The following is a 12500-nucleotide window of genomic DNA, read 5'->3' as shown; positions in this document are numbered from 1 at the left end:
AAACCGTGAAGGATTCAGCAGACATGAACCAGTTACACTGGAACAAGTGATTCATCTTCTACGGAGACACGTATCCACTGTAAGTAACAAAGAAATTTCTCATTTACCCTCACATCCAGTCTTTGCAACACTTGCTGAATTGGGGTATTGACATGGCGCAGTGGTGAGAGCACTGACTTCCCACCAATTCGGCCAGCTTTGGCGTCACATGTCAGTGGTTTTTCTCCGGGGTACTCCGGTTTTCCCCTCTTCAAAAACCAACCAATGATTTGACATGAGTTGACTTGATTTAATCTCTGTACAAGGCCCCCAATTTTTGCCCGGCGCTAATATTAAATACAGTTGGCACGTTACTGACAAAATTACGATTCAAAGGCTGAGACAAAAAGAAGAGTCCTTTTGCTGCTCACTGATTCACTTACCTCCTTTCCTTTTATTGAGGTTGGCTTGGTCTGTGTGCCAAGTTTCCAAACAAAGGCGTCAATAAAACAACACAAAAACAAAGGTGCTAATGGTACCGCCAGTCGGGTGGGTCATGAACAGTAACTTTGTATTTCAAATTCGTTATTATTTGATTAGCATCAAATTGTCTGATTGTCAACCCTCGTTGCAGTGTGAACTCAATTCTACCTTACTTGGTAATTTGCTTAGAAGCGGTGATCGCCTAACAAAGTGGTTTATCTTGTTTCAGAGCGAGTGTGACCTTTTCGGTTATCATAGCGTGGAAGGTGACCTGGTTGTGTTGGTCATGGCCGTTACAGGGAAACCAACTAAACTTCAGGTACGATTCACTCATTTAAAGTAATTTTGACCTTTTTTTTTGGGGGGGGGGGGGGGGGGACGGAACAAGCGGGGGTTTAGCAATAGAAACGAGCCTTAAGGGGGGAAACCTGTTGCTAAGGACGCTTACATTGCCGGTCGGACTGCCGCCAAAATGGCGGGAAATATAAAATTGTGAAAAAACTTTGTCTGTTGCAACGTTTCGTTTTCTTGAGGTGTCTGGGCCAAGCGGGTTAAAAGTATGCCCAGGCACGAGTAAAAGGCTTGCAATTTTAAATGACGTTTTCGTTACCCTCGCATCGTAGATCTTAAACTCCGTATTGTGAATATGTTTGACGGTAAAAAAATTCATGGAATCTTTGATTGAAGTCCGCGCGTTTACAAAAGACGCCTATTCACTGTAGCCTGCTTCGTGCAAATTGTTTCGCAACGTTTTCAGCAGTTATATCGCGAGTTATTTTGAAAAGTTTCGATTGACTTTTCTTGCTGTATAGCGTTCTGAAACAAGGTACACGAATTATAGTGTAACGACGGTGGCTTGGAAAATTTGGTCACTTAAATGCCTTTTTGTACGTCATCATAGGTTGAAGCTTGCAATCGCGAAGCTCAAAAGCTGGAGGCTTTTATCAACACAGCAACGCCTTCGTTTACCTCAGACATTGTGCTCTCAGCACTCAAGGGCGCACGCTCAGACGTGCCCAGTCTTTCAGAAAAACCGGTCAAACCGGCTTCCGATTCGCGCAGTAGTAAAGCGAATCGTGTGAACAATTTGTTAATTGCTACTCTCTTACCCATTCTCCTCCTGCCTGTAATGCTACGAACGGGTAGAAGTTAACAGTACGTGTTTCCCAGAGTATTTTTATGTCCATACAAGGAAATTATGAATGTAAAGAGAGATAAATTATTGTATTTTTTGAAGTGAAATGTTCAGTTTGGACATGTTGATGACCCGTCTTGGTCGTTGCTCTCCAAATCGTCGTTGGGTTTTAAAAAATTCCTTCCTTTTCACAGTGAAACTCTTAGCGTTCGGGTTTTTGCTCGCTTATTTTGTCACACGTTGGAAAAACTAATCATCTAGTATAGTCTGGTAATTTGTTATAATTTCAAACCGCCATATTGTGTCCGAAACCGAAAAGATCGTTTCTGAAAGGCTAGTAACCGTAACACCACAAAATAACTTAACGTTTGGCATGCATTTTAGAAAATTTCTTTCTGTCCTGTGAAAAGCAGCGTCAAACGATAACATTTGAAGTTTTTGTTACTTCCTCGAAAAATCTTCAGGGACGTTTGTACCAATCTTTTGTTAGGATGCACCACAACCTGAATAAGATAATAAGCTGAAATTGATATTTTAAAGTGTTGTTTTGGTGGTGTTACCGTTACTCTAACTCGACGACGTAATGCAAAAGGAGTCGCTTCGCCCTGCGCAATCGTAGCAAAACATGGCGATAAAAGCAACTGATAATCCTTAAAAAAAAAAAAAAACATTTAAGGCAAACAGTGTCTTACAAAGCATCAAGGACAGCCCGCCTTTAGGGGCGTTTTACCGCGCAAATTTTCACCGAGCTCCTCATGTAGTTGATCCACGTTCCCCAAGGTAACCGCGCCTTATAAAGCGCGTCTTCGTGAATTTGCTTTTCATACGTTATTAACTCTGGTTATATGACCAAAGGAAGAAAGAGTAGTAATGTTATAGCCTTATAGCTAGACATTTTTTTAAGCAATAGATCTCTTTTTGTAAAAAAAAAAAAAAACAGTTCTAGAGAAACGTCCATACATTCACATTCACAGTTAACAAGCTCAGTACCATCGCCCAGAATTATCTGTTAAAAAAACCACACGTACACTTCGTGTCTCATCGAGCTGTTTTTTTTTTTCAAGGAATAACCCTTACGACAGGTTACTAAATTAATATATTCCATTCTTTAAAAGATTTCTCAGAAACGCCACAACGCTTTTATTCGCTACCAGCGGATGAAAGCGATTATTGCCGGCGTACCGTTTTTGCATTCATTTGAAAAATGTTCTCGTTGCTCACATTCCACCCGTTATTCCGCAGTAATCCGTAAAATTCAGTGCAGTTATGAGTTACAAAATAAAGTTTGTCATCTCCCTGTAGGCTGCTTTTACCACCCCTCCCCCGGAAATTTTTTTAATCGACCGGAAGTTTCAGGACAATTTTCAACAGTAATTACCAAAAGGGAAATGCGTGTTATTAACTTTCCATTGTGGCCTATATCGTTACATGGTAGCAAACTGACAGCTGTCCGGGCAGATTTTTTCATTTGGAAGTTACTGCTTACCATTAGTCAGCAACCGATTACCAACGAGTTTTCGTTTGTACATGAGCTTGTGTTCAGATCAGTAAAAATAATACGTTCAAAGTCTACAAATAATATAAAATACGTCATATTTATTTTATGCAGAGGAAGAATAACGTTAAAATTACGTGTAACAAAAAAAAAATTCATCTTGTAAATAATATTGTCAATCGAGAAAGATAAAACGAGGTTTGTAAAAACTTGATGAGCTTTCAAGCATTAAAAACCGTTTTTGTAAAAAGTGTGACTTCTCTTCATCTTACTATAATTCTTTGTCGAAAGGATAAGTGGTTTACTTTCACTGAATACTGAAAAGCTCTTGGAGGTTCTTAATCCACGCTGTGAGGCTTCTGGGTACTCCGCTGCTCTATAATGGAAAAATTCACTTTAGTTAACTCCACGATTGCACACTTCAGGTTTGGTGTTCATCTTTTTCAACACTTGGACTTCTTTCATTTGACGGTCGGTTGTTATCCAAATGTTCTTCAAACTTAAAAGGCTAAAATCTCGTGGAAACGTTTTTGATTGCTTAATAAACTGAAAGATAAGTTTCCAGTAATTCAGGATTCCCTTAATCAGGCTTTGAACAACTGGGCCCGGCAGATGATATGCGAGACGGGGCTCGCGCTGTATGGTCCTTATCAGAGAACTGACTCATAACGACCTTAAAATAGCCGGCGCATTAAGTGGGTGGGATCAGTGACCAGTCAGCATTATAACAAAATCAAGCGTTCCATTTGTCGTAGCTAGATAATATTTCGGTTGCCAGCTGCTTGGTGGCGGAATTTTTGTAACTGCGAGATGACCGCAAACCATTTTCTCGGATTTGCCTAGGCCAAAAAAGATCAGAATTTAGATATTTATATTATCATCCAGTTGATGTCAAATGTCATTGCTTCTCTCCTCAACCAGAGCACAACTATACTCGTTCCTGTGGGGACGGACCATAACCTGTATAGGAAAATTCTGGGCGATAATGTCTAGCACGCCTCGTCGTGCTTCCAACACTCGACGGAGGATATCTGTAACTGCAAGAGGACTGCTAGTCTCCCTGGCAGACGTATTTCCCGTTGTCCTTTCTCCCTACCGAAAAGTAGTTACTTCTTGGTGGACAGAAACTATAACCAGAAACACGTCTGCGTAGCATGATGAAGGACTGCTGGATGAAACGAGTCATGAATTCATGAATTCATGAATTGCCAGTATTTTAGAAATACAGATAGGTTTTCCGTTCAGACGAATTATCCATGGTGGTTGGTAGGTTCATCGCAGTTTTTTCCCAAACAAGTCCCTGTCGGATGACCCGTGTCTCCTATAAATTTTAGTGACTAATGTGTGCTAACAAATCGTCCCTTACCTGGAGCTGTTGTATCCCTCTGTGGTCAGAGCTTCCTTCCACTGCAAGTAGTTGAACCTGTCCTAGTCCATGGCTGTACATGGGATCCACCTTCAAAGTACATACCACTTTACCGCTCTTTCCCAACATCACTCGGATGCGACCGTGATTTGGTTCCCAGTCCATCGCGTAACTGTAATAGAATTAGCAGTAAGTTGGACCCAAAGCCGTGATGTGAGAGGCATAGGTCTATTCTCGATTATACGTCACAAACTGCTTTGCATTCCTGTTTTCAAAGAAATTTTGCATTGCAAATCAGTTTTTGGCGTAAAATCGAGAATGTTTTTTCGAGCCATGTTTTTCGACGAAAACAAAAGGAAGCATTTGCATAATAATAGAGTTAAATTCCCGGAGGATTTGGTCGGGGCACCAACATGGCAGCCTTTTCTTTGTTTGGGGCACCAACATGGCGGTCGTGACGTCATGTGAAAACCGAGAATTGTAAGAATAAACAATAGGGGAGCTCCGCTTTCAGGCTTGGCTAAATCTATTTATCAAAAACTTGATCATTGGATAATGCATTTCTAGTGTTTTGATTGGCTTAGCCATCATTGTATATTTAACAATTATTCCATAAGCGCGCGTTGGATATGAGATGGTAAATAGCCAACGAGGCGCGTAGCGCCGAGTTGGCTATAACCAGTCTCATATCCAACAAGCGCGAATGGAATAATTGTTTTATTAAATTCCTTCAACTCCAAAAACTTGAAGTACGAAATACGAGCGGGAAAAGCGAGCAAATCCGAGCGAACTCGAAAAAAACTTGATGAGAACTGATGCGATGTTGTGTAATACCTTGTTGTCAGACAGACGCAGGCTCATCACAAAAACATTTCTTGCCTTTTCGCGTACTTCTAAACGTCGGAATTGATCCAAACTTTCCACAAAAAAAGTTTTTTTTCTCCTTTTTGGCTTTATTCAAAGAGAAATTTGGCATTCCGACGAAAACAGTTTTAGTTTAGCAACGCTTAACGCATCATTTACCATATAAGGTCAAACCAAGGTATATGAGCTGATAACTGAGATTGAGTGAACCAATCAGAGCACGCGAAATGCATTATCCGAGGTTGAGAATTTAATAAAAGCGAATATACTTTATTATTCCAAAATTACAACATTTTACCATATTTGGTCGAGAGAACCCGCTAAGTATGAGACGGTAATACACTGAAGTGTCCCGGTTTGACCGGTTTAGAACAGAGCATATACGGACGGAACGGGAATTTTTCAATGAAGGAAATTGTTTTCATCACTATGCAAAGCCTGAGAATTAAGCCTGTCATCGCTTGGCACGCGTCATTTCGTTTAGCCAATCAAATAAAGGACATTTAGCTGGCTTTTTGTGCTGTTTACATCGTTCGCACTCGCCCTGAAGAAAAGATTATGCTTTTTTTTTAACACTCCTACCAAATGAAATTGAAGGAAAATAACACCTTTTATGTAGTAGAATAATAAATCTCTTATTCCATGGTTAAACATATAATTCTCGCGGACATTTTGCGCATTGCTTGTATTTTTCCACGCCCCTGCGGGGCACGGAAAAATACCACGCAACTCGCAAAATATCCGCGAATCCACGAATAAGATGTATATAATCTACAAATATCATCAATTGTACGCATCAGTTTTCTTGTATTTACAAAATAAAGTAGGGAAGATTTATCTATAATTAATGAGCGTTTTTAATAAAACAATTATTCCACTCGTGCTTGTTGGATATGAGATGTTTATAGCCAACTCGGCGCTACGGGCCTCGTTGGCTATCTATCATGTCATATCCAACGTGCGCTCATGGAATAATTGTTAAATAAGGTAAAGGTAAAGTCTCTGCTTACGAGCCAGAAGGCCCATCAGGCCGGCGCTTATCTCCGGTTTCCGTAGCATGAAGCGACTAGGAATATTTCTACTCCTCCCCCCCACCCCTCGGATGGGATGCTAGTCCATCGCAGGGTTACCCCCAGCATTTCGCCGGTACCCATTTATACACCTGGGTGGAGAGAGGCACCGTGAGAGTAAAGTGTCATGCCCAAGAACACAACACAATGTCCCCAGCCAGGACCCGAACCCGGACCACTCGATCCGGAGTCGAGCGTTCTAACCATGAGGTTACATTCAAATCACATTCAAAGTTGTAGTTTAAATCACCGCGCCTCATACAACACTCTTATCGACAACGATATTCGTCATCACAATGGACCAAAATTGGTTGTGGACTCACTCGGCTCCACAACAATTTGACCACTATGATGACGAATATCGTTGTCGATAAGAGTACAACAGACAACGCTGAATCATTTTCGATTTGTTAATTAGCTTTTTTATTGTGCCTTTTCTCCTATAATCATAAAAATTACAATTTCCTCGGTTGAGATTGGTTTAAAAAACTCTCGTTTTTCTCTAATTCACTTGCCAAGTTGTTATCAGGCAGTTTGTTTTCCGACAGTTCAATAAGTCAATCACATTCAAAGTTGCAGTTTAAATCAACCAATCACATTCAAAGTTGTAGTTTAAATCAACCAATCACAACTCTGTTTTCAATCACCATATAAACAGTGTACAGACTCCTAAATTGGGGCTTTCTTTATTTCTTTCAGCACGGCATTAAACAATTTACGCTTCCGTCGTTTAATGTAAATTTTACCTTTCTTTCATAACGTGGCTCTTCTTCTTTTCTCAGAAATTGTAAATTTTATGATTAATTGGTAAGACTCGTGATAGAGCGATTTTCAGTTCAGTGTCGAAAGTAATAAGCAAATTGCTTGGTTTTGAAATTACTTCACTCAGTGATTGGTTCAAAGTTCTCGCTCCACTTTTTCAACCAATCAGAAGTGAAACGAAAACCAATCGTGGCTCGCGCGCGCACATTTTCCCGGGCTTGGTCGGCTACGTGTAATTACTTGGAGTTCTGATTGGTTTACTGGATTGTCTCCGTCCTTTTTGATTGGTCAAAGTAATTACTTTGGTTTTGGTTTTACGACACTCGATTGAAACTCGGACTCCCGCTGCGCAGTTGACCGATTTTGTTATCACTCGTATGATTACAGACCGAATTGGACCGCTTCACTCAGTCCTATTACCACTTAATTAACGAAGATGCCTACTTACGCTCTGCTCACTCGAGATACTCGGGTTTGCTATGAGTGGTACTTACTTACACAGGGATATTTTTACGCGGTTTAAAACTATACCGAGAAAGCTGAACTTAGCAAGTGCTCTTGGTATCCAAAAACAAAAAAGAAAAGGGTAAGCATGCATTCATAGATAATCAAGCTTCAATGTGGAAAAGAACGCCATACATTGCTTTGTTGATCACTTATCTTTGAAAAATGTTTGGTTACCCCCAATTTTCTTTTCGGGTTCCAATAACACTTTGGCAAAAGTAACTTTGAATTATTAGGCACCGTTAACTAAGGACCACGAACGTTTTCTTTCTTTTTCGGTAAAAGACCTGTCTGCCAAACACCCGGGAGAAAACCAGCCATTACATTGAATCCAATGTATATACAAACATTTTATTTCCCCAGTTCTGTATTCTCATATGAAAAAAAAATCTATTCCAAGGTATCTCTATATAATTCGGATTTACGCTTATCGGTCATGCACCCATCAGCGACTCACTTGGCTTGAAGTTCTTTGATTTCCATCATGAGGCTCCTCTGTTTCCTGAAGAGCTCTTTTACTTGAAGGATAAATCCTACTACATCATTTGTCTCAACGGTACGACTGATGAGATCTTCGACAGCGAGGAAGTCCAGATTGACCTACCAAAACAGAACGGGGATAGAATCGGATCGTGTGGAAGAGACGTTAAGATAAACGACCGAGTTGTCATCGGAAACGTAAAGAAAAAAGCAACGTTTTCTCAAACGTTTCAAAAACTCATTTCAGCTAATGATAACTGAAATGAGAAAAACTGTGTGTGTGTGAAACGATATGAGGGAATATCAAAATTTACCATTGTACGCTTTATACGTTTTCCATGGCACTTGAGATTTGGTCATTTTTACGCTACAGATATCAAGTTCAGAATGCGAGAAAGAAATGTTCGCAAGTTCCAAACGCACGCGCAGAGCCATTCTTTTGCTTATAAAATGTTGTTGTGTAGTGGCGTTCTCGTCAAAGTCGTCGTCGTGAAGGACACCAGGGAGTTTAAGAAACAGGGACTTTAAGATCTACTACGGCGACGATTATTTCCCCTTCGTAAACGGTCGTTGCCATTTCTCAGAACGGTCGTTGCCATTTGAAACGGTCGATGCCATTTTTTAGCTCTGAATTACACTCATTAGGTCTAAGAACTCAAAAGGTTGCAGTTACTGAGAGTTGTGTCTCGCTGGTCATATGAGTTAGGGTACGGGTTAGGGTTCTGTTTAGGGTGAGGGCTAAGAACCCGAGTTCGAGTCTTGACATTTTCGGACTCCTTTTTTCCTCCAGTTTTTCTTTTATAAATGTTTTTTTTCCCTTTCTGTCTTAATTTTGTTAATATTTTTTCTTAGTTTGTTTCGGCCGCGGCTTATTTTCTCTCGTATAAACGGCCCTAATTATATCATTGGTTAAAAAGAAGAAAAATATTCGTGCTGCACGTGCAGCACGCATTTTATTGCTGTACTCTGCATAACAACAACGTGAAATCACCACATTTGAGGTTTTTACGACAACGTGAGCGCACAAATGCAAATCGTTCATTTTGTATTTTTACTCTGAAACCGCTCGTATAAATTTAATTTTACGATAATTCGCCCATATTGTACGAAGTGACCGGGATGAAACAACCGCGAAAGACTTAGGATTATACATAATTACATTTTGAAATGACGTTTTCGTCGACGGCGCCGTAGTAGATCTTAAAGGTTCGGTATTAAAGGCAACAGTTTCCTTCAACTTGTCTCGCAACATCGTTGCACTGCAAGTTGGAACCCCTTTGTTGCACGTATTACCGTGTGCGTGACCAACTTGTCTCGCAGCAAAATATAGTGTTGCAAGTTGAGGCGTCGTTTTGCGAAAAGTAGACTCGACTTCTACTTTCTGCAACAAATTTTAGTTTTGTTGCTCGTATTACCACTGAAGCTTCAACATGCCTCGCAACAAGTTTGAATTCAACGTTTGTGTAAAAAAAAATGGCGGACGGAGAAGACGAGATTGAAGCTGTTGAAGTAAACCAGAAACTCTCGAAAAGTCAGAACCTTGCCCTGTACAAAGAGCTACCGTAGTCTTTGGGACACCTCGTATGGAAATCCATTGTCGCATGTAACCTTTCGATTTCGTTTTCGAGGCCTTTCCTCGTCTTCACCAAGCAAAAAGCCCAAACAGAGAGCGGCGAGCGCTCTCTTCCAACAAAAAAAGAGTTGAGCAGCCGGCAGCCGCCATCTTTGTTTACACTTAACCGACCAATCATACGTGCAGGATTCGGGAAATTTGCAACACTTTATTTGCTGCGAGACAAGTTGTTCACGCACGCGGTAATACGCGCAACAAAGGGTTTCAACTTGCAATGCAACAATGTTGCGAGACAAGTTGAAGGAAAATGTTCCCCTTATTTCCGGACCTTAAAGGCTTGTTTACACGTACGACGCAAGCAAGCATAAGCACAAGGTGACATACGCAGGCGCAGTGAACAAATATTTTGGCGCCAAAATTCTAAAAGAGATGCTTAGCGACGAGGAGATGTTGTTGCTTTCTCTTCTAATGCGAAGAGAAGGAGCAATAAAAGAGAAGCCAAAAAGGGTTTGGGTAAGGGAATCCTTTCGTAAACGGAAAGAGCAAGGCGAGTTTCATAACCTGGTGAGGTTCAGGTATGAAATAAAAATGACTTTCAATAACGTTAAACAAAATCTTGTTAAAAATTTTTTACGAAGCAAGCTTGTAAATTAGAAAACGAGCTCCTCCGTTTTTTTGTGCTTGTGCTTGGCTTATCCTGGTTTACACAGGTGACGCAACGACACAAGCATATGCGCAAGAAAAGGAACAATTTCCTTATCTTGTTCTTTCGTTGCCCCGGTTTACACGTTGGTTTCTTGTGCTTATGCTTGCATCTTACATGTAAACAAGCGTTAAGCACTAGCCAAACAAGAACGAGAGCTGACTGAGTTGAACGTTTCGCTCTCGTTTGGCCAAGAACTCTCATCAACTCTCGGCTACTCACATCGACTCTCGAGAGCTCTCATCGAATTTGAACCTGGCTTGCTCGAAAATTTCATGAGAGTTAGCGAGAGAGTTTTGCGGTCAGCAGTTACTGTTTTTTCCAGCGGCCTCAGATAAAAGAGGAAGAAAAAATATGGCGTCGGATTCGGGGACAAAGGACAATAGTCCTTTTGCAACTAACGATCACCTGGTACAAAATCCGCCATGCTTGAGGGCAAGCTCATTATTATTCCCCCACTGGGACATTAAAACAGAGACCTGAACCAGTCAAGCCTGACTTGCCTTTATTTTAATGTCCCAGTGGGGGAATAATAATGAGCTTGCCCTCCAGCATGGCGGATTTTGTACCATGTGATCGTTAGTTGCAAAAGGCCTATTGCCAAGGCTAAAAATATACCACCTACCTTGTCGTCATATTTACGTCAAAAAGGGTTTTCCCTGGGTGGTTCCCAGGCTCTCTCTCTCTCTTTTCACGGTTTGCGCGTGAACTCTCGACAAGCTCTCGTCAACTCTCGGTCTCGTTTGGCCAACTCTCGATGACGTTTGCATGATAATAGAGCTCAATTCCCGGAGGATTAGTTGGGGATACCAACATGGCCGCAGTTCCGTTGTTCAGGAACACTAACATGGCCACCGTGACGTCACGTGAAAACAGTTCATTCCATGAACGGGTAAGAAATGTACCAAAATGTAAAACGTACGTATGGGGTGTGCAAACCTTTTGCTCATTAAGTATATTTTTTGCGTCTTTTTCGTAGCCGTCATCCTTACTTAAACACGAAGACGCGCTATGTATTGGTACCCTACGCACATGCGGATGAATTGTCAATCAACCGTGTACGCACACAAAGCTCTGTAATAATTTGAACAATTGTTGTTTTTCACTCACGTGATCAACAGCCATGTTTTTCAACGAAAATAAAAGGAAGCGTTTGCATATTAATAGAGTTAAATTCCCGGAGGATTTAGTCGGGGCACGAAACATGGCCGCCTTTTCTTTGTTTAGGGGCACCAACATGGCAGTCGTGACGTCAAGTGAAAACCGAGAATTAGAAATCCCTTTACGGGAATATGTCCGTAGTGTGTTATATATGTCTTAAGCGTGGTTCCCACTTGTGCGATAAGCACAAGTACAAGCATAAGCATAAAAAAAATCGTGAGGGAACGGTCGTAAAATAAGCATTAACAAGCATAAGCATAACCACAAGAAAAGGAAATTTTCCTCTCCTTTTGTGCTTCTTGTGCTTATCTCACGGTTGTGCCTGTTTCACACTGAAGTGGGAACCAGCGTGAGTTAAGCATAAGCACAGGCACGACTATTCGCACGCCATCTTGAATCTTATTAGATCTTCTCCGTCTACCAAATTTTCCTCGGCTTCTTTCTCTGTGTGAACGTCGCAAAACTCATCCTTGTGCTTATCGCACAAGTGGGAACCGGGCTTTACTAACCGAGTTTGAGGTCCGTTCTGTAAAATTACGGCCAAGCGCGAAGGTCATAAATCAACGGGAAAAAACGAGGATCTGTAATTTTACAGCACGGATCCAGAAAACGAGGTTAGTAAGATGGTTATTATCTCTCTGTGGTAATCAACCGCGCGGGAAAGGAAAGATTGCCGAGTCAAAATCGGAAAAACCAAATCTTCTTGGGTGTTTGAAGTAGTTGCTTGCAAGATTCAAACAGTTTTACAAGTTTATGCAACAGAAACGACATTAGAAATTTTCTAGAGAATGTTTTAGCGAAATTTCAAATTTAGCGGGCCGTACTGTAGACTACGGCTCGCCAATTTAGCCAATCACAGCACGCATACTATCTGAGAGATGTAATAAATAATGGTAATTGAACTGAGTGGAGTGCAATTTGGTCT

General features: G+C 41.0%; 2 protein-coding genes across 3 annotated transcripts in view; one reads left to right on the top strand and one right to left on the bottom strand.

Moving 5' to 3' along the window:
• LOC138038036 (reversion-inducing cysteine-rich protein with Kazal motifs-like) overlaps positions 1-3342 on the top strand; it is a 58737-nt gene extending 55395 nt beyond the window's left edge. For both annotated transcript variants that reach the window (XM_068883891.1, XM_068883959.1), the window contains exons 33-35: positions 1-79; positions 692-781; positions 1364-3342. The exon at positions 1-79 is cut by the window's left edge and continues 43 nt beyond it. In XM_068883891.1, the coding sequence (XP_068739992.1) occupies positions 1-79; positions 692-781; positions 1364-1615 (421 nt within the window). In that variant the 3' untranslated portion in view covers positions 1616-3342. The remainder of the gene's footprint in view (positions 80-691; positions 782-1363) is intronic.
• Positions 3176-12500, bottom strand: part of LOC138038194 (myosin heavy chain, clone 203-like) — a 36012-nt gene continuing 26687 nt past the window's right edge. The window contains exons 10-12 of the mRNA XM_068884040.1: positions 8116-8258; positions 4459-4630; positions 3176-3468 (exon numbers count right to left, since the gene is read on the bottom strand). Coding sequence (XP_068740141.1) covers positions 3400-3468; positions 4459-4630; positions 8116-8258 — 384 coding nt within the window. The 3' untranslated portion in view covers positions 3176-3399. The remainder of the gene's footprint in view (positions 3469-4458; positions 4631-8115; positions 8259-12500) is intronic.

The sequence above is a fragment of the Montipora capricornis genome, chromosome 1 (assembly GCF_036669925.1).
Source record: "Montipora capricornis isolate CH-2021 chromosome 1, ASM3666992v2, whole genome shotgun sequence".
NCBI lineage: Eukaryota > Metazoa > Cnidaria > Anthozoa > Scleractinia > Acroporidae > Montipora > Montipora capricornis.
This window is presented reverse-complemented; position numbering and strand designations above follow the sequence as displayed.